Below are 17,710 nucleotides of genomic sequence, written 5' to 3' on the forward strand. Positions count from 1 at the left end.
CTCATTTTCCACCAGTGCAAGACCTAATCTTCAATATGGATCCCTTTGGGTTTGTTTGGAGATGGTAATTGCAGGAGTAGCCCATTGCTCTTTTTTCATGTCTTGCCTTTTTTAAATAACTAGCCATGTGATTTTGAACTAACCTTTCCCCGCCATGAGAAAATCATGCTACCTATTTCCAAAGAGATTCAAAAATCATGTTTTCCCTTCTTCAGAGGCATGTAGTGGATACAGTTTTTGGGTACGATGATGATTCCATGGACTCTGAAACATCCTCTGTGGCCTCATATAGAACAGACAGAACACCAGCAACCCCGGATGATGATTTGGATGAGGTAAGATCTGACTCTTTCTGTAGGCAAGGACAGATTTTTCAAGAGACTTTGACTTCCAAAACAAGTAGCCAGGCTCTCAAAAACACTTAAGTTTTTATAGTGCCTATTGAGTGATAAATTCTTCATTAAGTTTGGCCTTGATTTTGGTTACTGATACACTGAAATGCTGAGAGGCTCTTTTAAAGTCTAGTCAATAGACTCTACAGATATGACTTCATTGCGATCTGAGATGATTTTTTTTCCTCTCCTCCTTCAAGAAAATGAACCTATCACATTTCTTTTAGCCTGAAGACGTATAAAAGCTGTATAAATTCAATATTCTTATTACTTCATATCACAGCAAGCTCACCAAAAAAGGCTGCTTGAATCGAGACCTGTAAATCAACTATTGTGCTTAACAAATCAGACTTGCATTCTTTGCTTTGGCAGTGCTCTACTGTCTGATGCTTAGACATTTCCTTTCTCATCCGTCAGAGTTTGGCAGCGGAAGAATCAGAGCTGCGGTTTCGACAGCTGACAAAGGAGTACCAGGCCCTGCAGAGAGCGTATGCATTACTGCAGGAGCAGACAGGGGGCATCATAGATGCCGAAAGAGAAGCCAAGGTCAGTATTTGTCTGAGGGTAAAAGCGTTTTCTTCCTATCAGGACATGCAACTCCTCGAAGTGACACACAAGGGAATGGAGTTACAACGTCCGTACAACAGAGATATGTTTCACTCATTCGCTGAGTACATTTAAAGAGACTGACAGTTAAGAATGGACACAATCACTCAGTTTACAAGAGGCTGTACCCTACCTGAACCTGAAAACTCTGCAGTTAGGAGGGGATGCCAAAGCAGGCAATTCTGCAGTTTGGCACAGAATGACAAGGGTTTTCTGATCTTTTGCTCAGGTGTGAAGAGGTTGAGTTTTGGAGGTAAATGGAGGCCTGTGGGTTTTCACGAAGGCACATATTGCACCAGCTTTAGGAATGTTTACCTGAATGTTTCTGGCAGGCATGCGAATTACATTCAAATTTGAATGTGATGCTGTTGTGGTTTAGCCCAGCTGGCAGCTAAACTACCACACAGCTGCTCACTTACTCTTCCTCCTTGGTGGGGTGGAGAGGAGAAAAATGTAATGAAAGGCTTGAGGATTGAGATAAGAACTGGGAGGGATCACCCACCAACCATAGCCCTGGGCAAAACAGACTTAGCCTGGGGACAAATCAATTTAATTCGTTATCAGTTCATTCAGAGAGGGTAACAATAAACAAAACCAGATCTTAAAACCACCTTCGCCCACCCCTCCGTTCTTCCTGGCTCTGCCTCCTCCCCTCCAGCAGTGCAGGGGGACCAGGGAGTGGGAGTTGCATGTCAGTTCATCACATGCTGTTTCTGCTGTGCCTTCTTTAAAGAGGGAGGACTCCTTACACTCTTTCCCTGCTGAAATGTGGGGCCCCCTCCTCATGGGAAATAGTCCACGAACTTCTCCAACGTGAATCATTCTTACAGGATGCAATCTTTGTCCATCAGATTGCTCCAGTGCGAGCTTTTCCCACAGAGTCGCAGCTTCTTAGGGTGCAGCCATCCACTCCGGCGTGGAGTCCCTTCTCATGGACTGCAGATGCATCTGTGCTTCACCATCAGTCTCCAGCAGCATGGAAGGTCCTTCCCACAGAGACAATCCTCTAAGAACTCCCTTAGGTGCAGGCATCCCTGCTCTGGCATGGAGTTCTCCACAGGCTGCAGGTGGATCTCTGCTCCACTGTTTCTCTCATGGGCCGCAGAGGGGTGGCCTGCTGTCTCACACTGGCTGCAGGGGAATCTCGGCTCCGGCATGCCTCCTCCCACTCCATCTTCACTGACCTTAATGTCTGCCTAGCTGTTTCTCTCAGAGCTCAGTCCTCTCTCTGCTGCAGCCATGCCAGGCCAGACAAACCTCAGCAGTCCCGACGGGATGAACTCTGCCCAGCAGGCACCCTGAGAGTGGGGCACTTTGGAGCTCTCCAAGCCACGCTGCTGTGATCATCTCCAGCCAAGTGGCGATGCCTCAGTGTGGGTAGCCACCCACCCAGGAGGCTGAGGGGCCAGCCCTCTGCCCCCTGCCTCTCCCCTCTCTTCACTGCAGGTCCCACCTGGCTTGGGTTCCTTTGTCCTCTTCTGGAGCCGCTGATTGGCTCGGCCCTGGGTTGAGGCACATCTGACTTGGCCAGAGACAGGTCTGACTGGTTTTCGAGCTTGGGAAGCTTCTCACATCTCCTTACAGGGGCTATCTCTGCAGCCCCTCCCCTGCCACCAAAACCCCCTTACATAAACCTAGCACGGATGTAGTCTACAGTAAACCTTTCAAGGCTAAATATGTTGCCCCTCTAATAAAATCATAGAATCATAGAATGGTTTGGGTTGGAAGGGACCTTAAAGATGATCTAGTTCAACCTCCCTGCCGTGGGCAGAGACACCTTCCACTAGATCAGATTGCTCAAAGCCTCATCCAACCTGGCCTTGAACATTTCCAGGAATGGGGCATCTACAACTTGTCTGGGCAACCTGTTCCAGTGTTTCACCGCTCTCAAAGTGAAGAATTTCTTCCTTAGATCTAATTGAAATCTTCCCTCTTTCAGTTTAAAGTCATGGCCCCTTGTCCTGTCACTACATGCCCCTGTAAAAAGTCCCTCTCCAGCTTTCCTGTAGGCCCCTTTCAGGTACTGAAGGCTGCTCTATGGTCTCCCCGGAGCCTTCTCTTCTCCAGGCTGAACAGCCCCAACTCTCTCAGCCTGTCTGCATAGCAGAGATGCTCCAGCCCTCCGATCATCTTCATGGCCCTCCTCCAGACTTGCTCCAACACCTTCATGTCCTTCTTCTGTTGGGGGCCCTAGAGCTGAACGCAGCACTGCAGGTGGGGTCTCATGAGAGCAGAGCAGAGGGGCAGAATCCCTTCTCTGGACCTGCTGGCAATGCTTCTTTGGATGCATGCCAGGATATGGTTGGCTTTCCGGGCTGTGAGCGTACATTGCTGGGTCCTGTGGAGCTTCTCATCAACCAGCACTCCCAAGTCCTTCTCCTCAGGGCTGCTCTCAAGCCATTCTCTGTGCATCCTGTATCCATGCTTGGGATTGTCTCGACCCATATGCAGGACCTTGCACTTGGCTTTGTTAAATTTCATGAGGTTCGCGTGGGCCCACCTCTTGAGCCTGTCAAGGTTGCTCTGGATGGCATCCCTTCCCTCCAGCGTGTTGACCACACCACACAGCTTGGTGCCATCAGCAAACGCTGAGAGTGCACTCAATCCCACTGGCCATGTCACTCACAAAGATGTTAAACAGCACCAGTCCCGATACCCTCCCTGTTCCTCTGTGTCATCTGTTTGCCAATATTAGGGATGGCACAAAACATTGCTGAGCCAGAATCTTTGTAACACTTACTCGGCGGAAGCAACAGCATAAACCCAGACTCTGCTCTGTTTGGTATCCTTTTAATATCAGTCACATTGCTGGTTTTGTTACTGTTTAATTCTATGCCTGACTTCAACAGGCTCAGGAGCAGCTCCAAGCTGAAGTCCAGAGATATAAAGCCAAAATAGAAGATCTGGAAAAAACTTTGGCACAGAAGGGGCAGGTAAGCACTTGTGTAATTTATTTTCCTATTTTAGGTCTTACCTGCTCTGCTTACAAAACACCTAGCACAATTTCAGTATAGACTTCTGTGAGATGTGATGTTGCTGTTCAGTAAACAGGTAGGTCTAGCGAGTCCAGAAGCCTTGCTACAGCTTGGTAGACTAATACGTTATTGTTCTGTAAATGATAGCCTGTTCCTGTAGGATTTTAAAGCCTGAATATTGTGCCTTCAGTTTTCAATAGATGTTCCCAAACTCGTGGAGTTTGATTATTCTCTAATAATACTGCTTCATCCAACAGGACTCGCACTGGGTGGAAGACAAACAACTTTTCATTAAGAGGAACCAAGAGCTTTTAGACAAGGTATGTTCCCAAGTTTTGCTTATTCACTCTGAAGGTAATCTGGATCCTGTATTACACTTTTTGGACATGCAGTCTGGTGCTTGTAAGTATAGTATAAGGATAGAACAGCGTAGATTAATATGGACAGGATAACATATGGAAAGACAAGCCGTCTCCGGCTCTGCTTAAGCACTGTTGTTGCTGCCAGTTGCTGATGCACCAGGTCTGCTAGTAAGCTCCAGCCTGAGAGCTTAAAGTTTCACTCATCTTTCTGTCTCTGAGTCGCAGACCTTTGTGTTCCAGTAGCATTTCACTGAAAAGTCTGCTGCTGCACTGGCAGGATGTTTTGAGCTTAGCTTCTGGGTGTGGAACTACGGTAGAAATGCAGTCACCCTTTAACACAAGGACCCTTTCATACTCCTAGTCCCTGTGTATTCTGTATATTTTTAAGGACTTAAAAGTCATCCCTATGTTCAGTGGAACTTGTACCACTCAGTCCCCCGGTACATTTAGGAATAGCATCTGTTTGTGTGCGTATATATATTTAATCACGGAATATAAGGATATGAAAAACCCGAACATTGCTTGCATATCACCAACAGTAACAGCAGTGGCCATATATATGACTGCCATCAGCAAGAGGCCATAACTCACAGCAATAGGTCTCCTGTCTTCTTTCAACTCTCCAGATGAGGTTTCTTAGCCTGTGTTTCTCCCCTTCCATAAACACATCTAACAAGTCTCCCACCCTGTACCATCCTTCCCCACCCAGGCAAACTGACCCATGAGGGCTCGTTTGACCTCAGTCTTACCATGCTTGCTAGCTGTCGTTGTCTGGGACCTACTCAGACAACTTGACTGCAAAATACATGTCCTGGCGCTGGATGGAGACTTGCGTAAGACAGCAGGCTGAGGAGCTAGTGGTGGAGTTGTCCACAACAAACAAGCTATAGACAATTGGCCAATAGGTGGTATTTAAATCTGTCTGCGAATTGACAGAACTACTCATGTGGAGATGATTACCATGCAGTTCACACAAGCACTTGCATGGGATGGGATGCATGGGATGGGACAACTGCTCAGGTAACTGCCTCCACAAAGACAGCTCTCCCTACATGCCATCTGTGCTTCATGTACTACACATCGAGAATCTCTGATCTAGCCCAAGCTCTTCTCCAAGGCAGGTGCAGCTGTTTCTGTGTCCTTCCTGATAGAAATATATCCAACCTGTTCGCAGAGTCCTCTAACAATGGTGTCTCCACATCCCTCCCCAGACAATCTATTCCAGTGCTTTACCATGAGAGCAGTGTCTTTCATAGCTAATGTTGACTAATGTAACTGCTAACTTGACACCTCTGTGGAGTTAACTTCCCTGCTGACCTTCACTACGGTTGGATTGGTTTAGGAAAACCTCCAGCCTAAGCATTTTATGATGTTTAGGATGCTGATGAGCAGAAATTCACCTGTAAACTAAAGACTCACTGAGGTAAAATAGCAAGTAGTGAATCACCGTTAGAGTTTGGATTTTACACTGCCTATGCTACCTGAACTACTACTCACCAAATGTTCAATGTTTCTTGTAACAGTCACACAGATCCTGAATTTACGTATTTCTATTAGATAGAGAAACTGGAAGCAGAAAACAACCGTCTGCAACAGGAGCTGCAGGATGCCCGGGACCAGAATGAGCTGCTGGAGTTCCGCAACCTTGAACTGGAGGTGACGGATAAGCTCATTGCAGTAGAGCTGGTAGCAAATTAAACTAGTGCACTTGCACAGGACACCAACTTTAATCAAATGTTTACACCAGCATTGCAGTGATATAACAGAGTAACAAACAAGCCCAGCGTTTTCAATTGTGATCTGTAGCGTACTTTTATCTCTAATAGGTGAAGAGTAGAGTGTTCTAAGAAGTCAGAAACGCAGGTACAGTTCCCTCTTCAAAGGCCAGTTTCCCCCTATGAAAATCTTGCTGCCAATCTGGAAACACCACTGGCTTTGTTCTTTTTCCCTCTTTCAGCAAGGGTGATGACACAGGGGTTCAAGTTTTATCGAGAGTGTTGTTGTGAGGAGAAGTGCACCTCTCTAGCCCTGCGCTTGAAGGACTGGACGGTTTGAAGTTTAATTCAATAATGATCGATGAAGTGGCATAAAGAGTTATAAGACAAAGTATCAGGCCCAGGGCTGTTGTCATCCAGTACCATTCCAACGGGGATAAAAGGGTTGCACCTTGTCCCCTCTGACGCAGCGAATCTTGAATTCTTTTCTCTGTGGGGACTTGTCTGTGAGAGGAGAGTGGGGGCTCCCCTACCCAAACCAGTCTGTGCTGGGCAATTAGAGCACTCTTCATTGCAGAGGAGAAATGTGAACGTCAGCTCCTGCGGCAGAGGATGCTGCGGCCAGCCCTGTGACAGCCCGCAGGGTGCTCCGGCTCTACTGGGGGATGTCTGTGGATCTCTGGGGCTGCTGGTGTGGGCTGGGCTGTGCTTGAGGCTGGAGGTGTTGGTGCTGCCACCCTGCTGTGAGCACCTCAGGACAGTTAGGGTACAGAGCCAAGGTGCTCAAGGAACGCAGGCTCCTTGGACAAGGGTTTGCAACAGCTTCCGTGCTATTGATTCCTGAGGCACGTTTAGGTTTAGTCTCTGTGTATCTCAGTTTCCTGCCACTGTGGTGGAGATAGGAGGCGTTTTCTACAGGTGAATGTGGTCTTGCTCCTACAGCCTTTATCATCGTTCTTGCCAATGCTGGCATGTGTCAGAAGTCAACAGTGCCTGCCTCCGTGCGTGTAGTGCTTGGCTGGAGTTGTCCTAATTTGTGTGTGGAGACCGTAGGCCGTAGCACAATGAGTAGTGACAACCTATCTGCCCACTTGCAAGCACTGTCACTTTTGCAGACACTGGAAACATTTCCCCCTGAACAGCTTTCCTCGTGGCCTGCGTTAGGTGAGAACGTAGGCAACACCAGAGATTCATGGAGGAGCTCTAGAAGCCTCTGCAGGCAGCCAGAAGACTGAGTTGGACCTCAATCTCCCTCTTCCCAGACTGCTCCTACTTACAGATTCCTGTTATAAGCACCAACCAACAAAAACTTCCACCTGGTCTTTTCTCCAGTACAGGCTGGTGTATTTCTCAGTGTTCTTTTCCGTTGCCGCTCAAGGCCTTATATACTTGTCGTTCAGGGCTTGTAGGTAACATGGAGCCTTTCCTGGCTCTCAGGAATCAGTGCTGAGACAGATTTGTCCCTTATTTATAGATCTTTCATACAGTTTTACCTGACAGCTGTGTTTCCATATGGCATGGAGCTGGACTGATGGAGTGAATTACATGTTCATAAACTAAAGATGTATTTGAAAGTGAAATTTGATCCTCACTTATGTGCTTGCCTGAGTACCTGAAAGGGATGAGAAATAACATCTTCAAATTTTTATTTTTGTCTTTGGTCCTTTAAAACTAGGCAAATATTTGTAGATTTTATGCAATGAAGGTTTATACATAGCTAAGTTGATCAACTTTTTTGAACTTACTACTTTCCGCAGATACTAGAACATAGAACATACCAGGATGAGCAAATGTGTAATCTGAGTATCCTAGTAGTCTTCAGTCAAACACCTGTTTCTAAAGGGAGTGTTTACAACAATATATAGTTGTTCAACACTTTATTAAGCAAATCACTTGAATCTTAGCCAGGTGACAGCCTTTCTGCAGACAATTTGCAAACTGACATAACTCATCAAATAAATAATCTCCTGTAAAATAATTAGCTGGGGTTTAGGATCCTGTCCCACTTGGCACACTGTTCTTCAGAATAAGTCTAAATGTTTCTTTCTTTGACTTGTAAAATGAAGAGCTTGGCCTTGTGAAGCATGATATGAACAGTACCTATGGCATTTAATGAGTTCTGTGTGCATCTCCTTCATTCTAACGTGTTCTCTGGCATCTTTTCAATTTATTTTCAGGAAAGAGAGAGACGGTCCCCACCATTTAATCTCCAGATTCACCCATTCGCAGATGGTGTGAGTGCTCTACAGATCTACTGCATGAAGGAAGGGGTTAAGGTAGGTCAGTTTTATAAGGCAGCACTTCTAACGGCAGGAGTGGTGGATGCTGCCCACATGACCCGTTACATTCATCTCCGTTAATAACTCCACTAAACTTTAAGCTTTTAGACTCAGTCTAATGTAAGAGTGTGTGATGACTGACGCAATTGAATTAGACTCATAATTTTCACCATAATGATAAAACCTGGCTCAAAGGCAACTGAAATCAGTGTGTGATGGACTTCTATAGGATAAAACAGAATGGTTGATTTCAGTATGATTCGTAGGAGGAACAAATATTGCAGCCATGATAAAACGTGCATGCCATGCCTTTACCTTATTCTCTCTTTGCAGGATGTCAGCATCCCAGATCTTATAAAGCAGTTAGACATCCTAGGTGATAATGGGGTAAGTTAAAGTGGGAGATGTTTTCCCTTTACAAGCTGCGTTTTGTACAATAGAGTAAGTGGAATCTATAATTGCCATGACTATTTTCTAAGATATTTCTTAAATTATGTAATGTCAGAACAATTCATTTAAGGAGTGTTTATTTCCATAAGTTAAGGATTTGTGAGATTTCAATAGTCAGAGAACTAGTAATGAAGTAGCCGTTTTAACATCTGGTTTAGCAGACTGGGGAGAATGTCCAAATGCCACTGATACTTGGAACTGGACCTGACTGCACTCCAGTCATTCAGGAAAGCATGTAAATTAGTTTGGCCGTCTGAGCCAGCCACATCTTCATGAGGACTAGGATTCCTCTGCACACAGTTTGATAAATAGGCAAGAATTAGCAAATGCCCTGTGGCTTTCTAAGTGGATATTGCTGCCTGCTTTAGTCATCCAAGTAAAAGAGATCATCCTGTACCTCTGGCCAACATTAGATATGTTTTAAGAAAGTGTATACAAAATAAAAATGAAGGATCATGATTGCCTATTCACATGCTGGTGTAAATCAGCATTATTTTTACAAAAGCTTTGGAAATTCCGGCTTTGTAAAAATAGCATGAAGACAGATAACTGGACAGATAAATTTTAGTTTACATTTCTAATAAGATGTAATGAAATGGAAACATATAGTTCCTATCATGCAGAAAGGTAAAAGCAGTGTTCTTGTTAATATGTTAACAGATTTTGAAAGTTTTGATGGGAATAGAATACTACAGGGATCCTCTGAAAACTGTAGACCTAGCCTGTAGCCTGGATTATCTTTATTCACGCAGGAAACTGCTGCTTATTTTCTTCTTCCTTCCCTTTCTCTTCACAGAATTTAAGAAATGAAGAACAAGTGGCCATAATTCAGGCTTCCACTGTATTGTCCTTGGCAGAAAAGGTAAATTGTGTGCTTGCTTTTCTTATGTGTTATCTAAGGCTCATATAGCACTGGAAATATTCTGCTCTGTTGTTGTCATCAATATAGTCAAACTTTATAGTGTAGGAAGTGATTCCTCAGATGAAGAAAACTGCACCAGCATGGTCCCAAACACCTTGCTAAAGCAGCAAAAATATCAAACTCAACTGGCCCAAGCTGTGAAGTCAAACAAGCCGCAAATACAGAAAGAACGTAAAATGAAACTTGCAATTGAAACTGAATGAGAAACCATCAGATATTTAAGCCATAATTAGTTACAGCCTGGGATTTCTAGTCCTGAGATTTCCAAAGCTTCTGAAAGGATCTGTATGCAAATTTTCCACTGAAAGTACATGTCTTAAGTTCTTTGTTTTGGAAATTAAAAAGAATGTGAGGGGTAGTTAAAATTGATTTCTGTGGCTCAAATGCAGCACACAATTTTGTCAACATGACAGCTTCCAACGATTCTACTCAACAACTCCTCCTCTGCAACGAGAATCACCATCTATCCAGCTAAGCTATTTTTGAGCTACTAGAGCCCTATCATGGACCCTTATCCATGGGATGAAATGGGTTCCCTGTCCATCCAAGGAAGCGTGCTTTTCCATCTTCCAGTGATCTGGTAATGGTGATCCTCTTGCTTCTTGGTCAGGTGAAGACACACACATTGCAGCTGCCCATGTCAAAAGAGAACAGCCGTAAGACGGTCTCGGAAAACTAGCAGTAGGTTACTGAAAATAGATTGACAAGATGCTGTAGATGTCCCACTAGCCACTGCCCAGGTCCCTAGAAAAGACGGCAGGTTACAGCTCTTGTGTTCCCCTCAGTGGATCCAGCAGATTGAAGGAGCGGAAGCTGCTCTGCATCAGAAGATGATGGAACTGGAAAGTGATATGGTAAGCAAACTGTCCTTAATACGCGTTTCAGGGGCAAGACACTGAATGCGTCACATTTACTTGGTGTGCCAAAAGAGAACTGAAAAGGTCTTTGGGCAAATTAAGCATGCAGGCTTTCTCTGATCATTGGTGAATCCATAAAATTGTTACTAATCTGGTTCACATGCAACAGCAGAACAACATAGGAACAGAAACAATGAAGGTTTGAAAACTTTCTCTCTTTCCATGAGGATGACTGTTTATTAATACGTACAGAAGGCTCAGAGGTTACTCAGTGATTTTTCAGAATGTAAATGACCAAACTCTTTGTCTTGTAAGATTCACAGTCTAAACATCAGCTGTTGTATCACATTTTATGTATGTGGGAAACTAATGAATTATCACTGTTTTCTTTCATTACATTTTAAGCCCATACCATCCTAAAGGCAAAACATTCACAGGTGAAATGAAATTGCTATAGCATCAGTAAATTTAGGACCTTAGCCTAATCTTATTCCAGTTAATGAAAGTAACCTACAAGAGCTGGAGAGCTGTAGTGGTTTACATTCCGTTCCTATGGTTCGTCTGTACTGGAGTCAATTCAGCTTAAGGTAGGCTGAGAAGTTAAAGCACAGCAGCTTCCCCCAAATAATGTGAACATGAATATGCTTGTTTAGTTTATTGCACTTTTACACTTCTTCCAAAATAAGAGAAAGCACAAAAGGAGTTGTCCATAATGCCAGAGAAGGTATCTTTAGAAAAATCACACAGAACCCCTACGTTACACTACTGAAATGCCAAGCAATATCACTGAAGTCAACAAAGAGACAATGGATTTAGTTCCACGTAGATCAGATGTATTAGCATACAAAAGCAACCCACAGCTGTTTTCCCTTCCCTCCTTTCTAGCTGAGTCAGATATTAATAACTCTGCAGAGAGTCAGTTGAAGACCAGTCTCCTAGTCCTGCCTGAGTCAGATACCTGTAGCTGATTTAATAAAACTTCCTGAAGTATTTTGAGTAACTAATTATTTTTTCTGTCCAAATGATCCTTCATTGTAGGAGCAATTTTGCAAAATAAAAGGTTATTTGGAGGAAGAATTGGACTACAGGAAGCAAGCTCTTGACCAAGCATACATGGTATGTACAAAGGAAATTCTACAGCACATATTGGCCAGCACTGTGACAGGACACAGACTCCTGTTGGATCAGGAAGAGAGTTTTTTGCTTTTATTTTAGTATCTTTTCTATTTATTTGTTGTTCCTGTTCTTCTAATGCACTGCCATGCAATCTGCACAGCTTCAACATGACACCTAGCTTTTTCATGTCACAGAAAAGCATATCTCCTGAAGTCTGAAACTCTTTTGCCAGTTAAAGGCAGATATTGCTTGTTGTGGTTTTAACCCAGCCAGCAACCAAACGCCACGCAGCCATCGCTCACCCTCCCGCAACAATTTAATAATTGAAATAAAATAAAATAAAATAAAGATCATAATAATGATCATTATTTTTAAAAATACACAAGTGAGTGATGCACAGCACAATTGTGCACCGCCTGCTGACCGGTGCCCAGCCCATCCCCGGCTAGCGATCCTGGGGAGAAATCCTGAAACCGCAGTCCCAGAAGAGAGAGAGACAGAACTTCCAGGCCAACCCTCATTTATATATTGAGCAGGACATCGCATGGTATGGAATATCCCATCGGCCAGTTTAGATCGGTTGCTCTGGCTACGTTCCCTCCTGTGTTCCATCCCGATGTTTGGAAGTTCTGCCACCCCTCGCTCTCAGTGTAGTTTTTAGCCGTCTATTGTGTTGTTCAATCTTCCTGGAGGCTGGTGCATGATAAGGGCTGATGTACGCACTCAATGCCATGCTCTTTGGCCCAACTATCTACAAGATTGTTTCGGAAATGAGTCCTGTTGTCTGACTCAGTTCATTCTGGGGTGCCGTGTTGCCACAAGACTTGCTTTTCAAGGCCAAGAATAGTGTTCCAGGTGGTATTTTTAAAAATAAAAGTTCATATCCTTTTGTCAAAACACTGAACCATTTTATGAGTTCTGTTTTTCACTTTTTTGCACACTTGGGTACAGGGGCTACCTCTCATGCAGGCGCCTGAATCTGCCACCAACCCCCCAGTTCCCACTGTGCTTTAAACAATGTTTCATCTCTAATTGGCTTTTGGTATTGCATCAACCAGAGGATCCAGGAACTTGAAGCCACCTTGTACAATGCTTTGCAGCAAGAAACGGTGATAAAGTTTGGGGAGCTACTCACTGAAAAGCAGCAGGAAGAGCTGAGGACAGCAGTAGAAAAGTTAAGACGTCAGATGCTGAGGAAAAGCAGAGAATATGACTGCCAGATTCTTCAGGAGAGGATGGAGCTGCTCCAGCAGGCTCATCAGGTAAGAAAATTAGGAACCACGCACATGCATATCTACTCAGCTTTGCTGTATAAGAACATAAGTTGAAGTCAAATTTAGGCAAGCTCCAGGTCATGAGGGAGCCTGGCATCTAGTTTTTTAAGTTGTTTCATACCTTGTGTCTTTACTGTGTACACAAACACAGGTGATATTAGCTTGTGGATGATTGTTTTAGCATATTTTGAGTCTTGAAATTCCAAACCAAACAGTTTTCATCCAGAATTCTGTCTGCATAAATCTAGTTTTGTAATAAAAATGGTAATCTCCAGTTATTGTACTGGGCACAAGAGGAACAGTATGAACGCTTCTGGCTCGTGGTGCACAGGAGAGCATCTTTTTTCCAGACACTTCTGTGCAAATGTGCAAAGCTGCGCAAGCTGTGAGGTCCCAGAGCAAAATGGCAAACAGTCACAGCATGCTGATTAATGTGACAGCTGCATGATGAAACAAAACTTACTCAAATGTTTATGGGAACAAGAGGAAGCATGTGCCCAGTGGTTAGAGTTTCTGGCTCACAGGAAGACTTAGTTTTCAGAGTCCTGCCTGATCCCAAGTTGGAGACTTGAGACTGGTCCACCCTTACTTCGTTTTACCAGACCTTTGTGGTGCAAGGAGCTGCCTGATTTCAGCCGTGACTGCTGCCCTGGTTAACGCTGCCACAGCATTTCTGGCTGCTTTGAACAACTCTTGGCCAGCCTCAGCTGCAGATGGGGGCGGGAGAGGCTGAGAGGCGAGGAAAGGAGGAGGTGGTGTTTGAAAGCTGCTATAAGCTAGTCTTCTCATCTCCAGACAGTTAGGGAGGTGGTTACAAGGGTGCCATCTGCTTTCCAGGTGCCAGGGCCTCCAGGTGTCTCCTGGTTTGCCCTGTTGGATCTCTGCAGTTTGCTGGCCAGCTGTCTTATGCCCCAACTAAATAGAAAAAAGACACTGAGATTCAAGGCCTCATTTTTCATACTTAGTAGTTCTGTTACCTGTTCTGTGGGATCTCTCTTCCCAAGGGGCCAAAAGTGTAACTCATGTTACAGAATTTTCCTAGAAGTACCTAGCTCTGCTAAAAAAATACACCTTGTCTATAAGTTACATGTATCCTGCTCACCACAGAATCAATGTTTTCATAGTATAGTATATGTTTATAATTTCAGATCTAATAAAAACACTTTAATCCTTTTTCAACACATCAAACGGTGAGAAATCTTAATGAATCATTCCAAAAAGTATAACCATGATCTTATGCTTTCCATCTGTTTACCACAGGATTAATATAAAATTGATAATATGAAACAGATCCACTATCGATACTAATTTCCAGCATATAAGGATACAGTCACATATATGCAGTAGCATATTTTGAGCAGTTGTGCGCATGGTAAAGCTGTGGTTAGACAGGGTTAGTGGATGGAGTCCTGGTACCACATATTATCCCTGCTGAAGAAATGGATTTGCTAATTACTAGGCTGTTAGCGCTTGGAACGTTAAGTTGTTCAGCAGAGCAAATATACTGAGAATTCAGTCTAGATGCTTTCTTTTCTGATTTCCAGAGGATCCGAGATTTAGAAGATAAAACTGACATCCAAAAGAGACAAATTAAGGATCTGGAGGAAAAGGTGGGTTCTGTTACGCTTCTGAAGCATGCTGATCAACTTTTTTGAAAGTAATCACTTAGTTCTCTTGAACTACATGACCTTTTTGTTTAGCTGAACCAGCTGGACCTGTTGGTATTCTTCTACTATGCTTTCTTTCCGTTTGCGTTTCAGTGTATACAGAAACATATCTTATCTTACATAAATAAGACTTTAATCTTAGAGTCTCCTCTGCAACATTTCATTTTAGGAAATAAATGCCAAATGCTTTTAATTATGGTGAATGATACTGTACCAAATGGTGAAGCCTTTACTTGGTGGTTAAATGCTGCGTTGGTAGACAGGCAATGCTTCCGTGCAAGGCAAGGTGAGGCTAGCACGCAGGAAGGACTGAATGAAACGGAGCAAAGATACAAAGATTGTTTTTATCTGGCAGGATTAGGGAACTCAGGTTCTGATGCTGCCCTCTTTACTGAAGTTTGAAGTTGACTATACAATATAAATATGGTACCAGAATCTTGCCCTTATACTGAACTGTCAAAGAACTGTATATGCGCATTTTTTTGTATATACTATACATATATGTGTACACACACACACGCACACTCTGTGTCTCTCTAAAAATATGTACAGCAATTTTTGGTGAATAAGGCCGACTCCGTCACGTTGAGTTTTGCTACTTGTAGATAAGTTAGATAGGATTGTTGAAAAAAGATCATAGCATGGGTACAGAATACTGCTACCAATAATGTGTTTTCTAGATATGCCAAACTGGTGTAAGATGCATCTCCAGTGGTAGCCTTGACAATGTGCTTATATTAGTAAATATCAATGTCCGTGTGTAAACTATAATGTGAAATAATGGCTACATAACTACAATGACAGTAGTGCTAATGAGCCCTTTCAGTTTATGTGTATGTTCCTAAAGGGAAGCAAGTGTGCATAATGCAAATCTTGATACACATGATTCTTTCCACTTTTCTGCCAATATTTTTGTGATACAAGGACTCAGTGTCTTTCTTTCTAATATATATATAACTTGGAAAACTCACCCTGTATTCAGCACTGGTGAGGTCGCACCTTGAATACTGTGTTCAGTTTTGGGCCCCTCACTACAAGAAAGACATTGAGGTGCTGGAGCGTGTCCAAAGAAGGGCTACGAAGGTGACAAAGGGTCTGGAGCACGTGTCTTATGAGGAGCAGCTGATGGAACTGGGGTTGTTTAGCCTGCAGTAAAAGGAGGCTGAGAGGAGAGCTTATTGCTCTCTACAACTACCTCAAAGGAGGTGGTAGCGAGGTGGGTGTTGGTCTCTTCTCCCAAGTAACAAATGATAGGACAAGAGGAAGTGGCCTCAAGTTGTGCGAGTGGAGGTTTAGATTTGACATTAGGAAAAATTTCTTCACTGAAAGGGTTGTCCAGCATTGGAACAGGCTGCCTGGGTAAGTGGTTGAGTCACCATCCCTGGAGGTATTTAAAAGACATGTAGATATGATGTGGTGCTTAGGGACATGGTTTAGTGGTGGACTTGGCAGTGTTAGGTTAATGCTTGGACTGGAGGATCTTCAAGGCTGGCAGTGTTAGTTTAACATTTGGACTTGATGATCTTCAAGGTCTCTTCCAGCCTAAATGATTCTATAATCTGTAATGAAATTAAAAAAAAACCAACAAAGCAAACCTTATGTCATGGTCAAATGGAGACTTTTTTGTGTAAATTTTCAAAAGAGCTTTCAACTCTTCAAAAATTCACATCTCAGAAGGCAATGCATTCATGATTAAAATGAGACATCCAAAAATTTATTATTAAACACTTAATGGTGAGGGTTTGATATTATGCGCGTGCGTGTATATGTGTATATGCATATATATATTCCCAGCCTATTTCCAGCATGGATTGCAGGCGCTGTTTTTTAATGCACTTAAAAATTACCCATGCTATTTCTGATATCCAGCTTTGTGACTTCAGGCAGCTCATGGTGGATCATAGCGATAGTTATATCTCAGGCTTTCAATATGATGCCAATTGTAATTCATCCCCAGAATTCATGGGATCTGTTTTCTAAGCCAGGGAAGTGGTATGGTGCTTACAGAAGTAACTAGGGAAATACACATGCTTTCTGAATGCATAGTTATTCTAATTGTCCTGTAAGTGCAAAAATAATCCTGATGCTTACAATGCCATGACCTTTAGTTTTTACGCAATCTTCTTTTTCTTCTGCAGTTTCTATTTCTATTCTTGTTCTTCTCTCTTGCCTTTATTCTTTGGCCTTGATGTCAATGTGCCTCTTGGAAAGGTAAGACTATTTTATTTATTTCCTCAAAGCTAGCACTTCTTGCACAGAGCTAAGGATCACATCCTTGTGTGTTCTTGTGTATGCCTGGAGTCAGAGAATTCAGCAGGTTGCTGTCAATTTATAATAGTTCACAACAGAGGGTTGTCACGCTGCTGAGTTGCCACAGGGAGCTGCAGTCAGACCAACACTATCAGACCAGCACATGTACAACATACTTGTAAGTGAATTGTCAAAGCTTGCTGGTGATACTATACTATTCAGGCTTATAAAAATAAAAGCTATTAAGAATTTCACAGTATCAAAGTTCAATGTTCATGTTTGCAAAGTGACGCAGAGGGAAAACAGTTTTAAACCTCAACCATATGCACACTATGGTGGGCTCTGAACTGACACTCAGGAAATAGATCAGGAGATTATAACAGGTAGAGCTCAGTGCCTAGGAGTAGGAGAGGTACAAAGAAGGGCAAGGAAGAATGATCAACTGCTGAGAGACAGGAAGAGGGAGACAGGGTCAGAAGGACTTTTCTGGCTCAGAAAGAGACACTGTTAAAAGGAGGTATGGGAGAGGTCTAGAAAATTTGTCATGGAATGGATGGACAGATTGCTATCATTCACTGCCTCCTCCAGTACAAGCAATTATCTTGTGTTAAGTTTAAAGTAAACAAAAATTGACAGTTAATGATGTAGGATGTAAAGTGTTTGCCACAGCATGCTTAGCAGCTGAAAATTCAGAGTTCGAAAAGCACTGTGAAGATGGGGAAATAGAACAGGGAACTATAATGTGCATGGCCTTCACATTATTCCATCTGTGCCTAGCCACTTTCAGATCCAGGATGCTGGGACAGCTAGGAGGATCGTTCTTCTGATCCAGGATAACAGAAGTA

The 17,710-nt window shown here is 43.3% G+C and overlaps 1 protein-coding gene across 2 annotated transcripts in view; it reads left to right on the forward strand.

Moving 5' to 3' along the window:
- JAKMIP2 (janus kinase and microtubule interacting protein 2) overlaps positions 1 to 16,804 on the forward strand; it is a 29,916-nt gene extending 13,112 nt beyond the window's left edge. The window contains exons 8-20 of one of the 2 annotated variants that reach the window (XM_009988242.2): positions 216 to 335; positions 810 to 938; positions 3,848 to 3,931; positions 4,231 to 4,293; positions 5,893 to 5,991; positions 8,228 to 8,326; positions 8,663 to 8,716; positions 9,576 to 9,641; positions 10,487 to 10,555; positions 11,597 to 11,674; positions 12,733 to 12,936; positions 14,493 to 14,558; positions 16,754 to 16,804. In XM_009988242.2, the coding sequence (XP_009986544.1) occupies positions 216 to 335; positions 810 to 938; positions 3,848 to 3,931; positions 4,231 to 4,293; positions 5,893 to 5,991; positions 8,228 to 8,326; positions 8,663 to 8,716; positions 9,576 to 9,641; positions 10,487 to 10,555; positions 11,597 to 11,674; positions 12,733 to 12,936; positions 14,493 to 14,558; positions 16,754 to 16,804 (1,182 nt within the window). The remainder of the gene's footprint in view (positions 1 to 215; positions 336 to 809; positions 939 to 3,847; positions 3,932 to 4,230; positions 4,294 to 5,892; positions 5,992 to 8,227; positions 8,327 to 8,662; positions 8,717 to 9,575; positions 9,642 to 10,486; positions 10,556 to 11,596; positions 11,675 to 12,732; positions 12,937 to 14,492; positions 14,559 to 16,753) is intronic. The other variant, XM_009988243.1, reaches the window with a different exon arrangement.
- The last annotated feature ends 906 nt before the right edge of the window (positions 16,805 to 17,710 follow it).

The sequence above is a fragment of the Tauraco erythrolophus genome, chromosome 16 (assembly GCF_009769465.1).
Source record: "Tauraco erythrolophus isolate bTauEry1 chromosome 16, bTauEry1.pri, whole genome shotgun sequence".
Lineage (NCBI taxonomy): Eukaryota > Metazoa > Chordata > Aves > Musophagiformes > Musophagidae > Tauraco > Tauraco erythrolophus.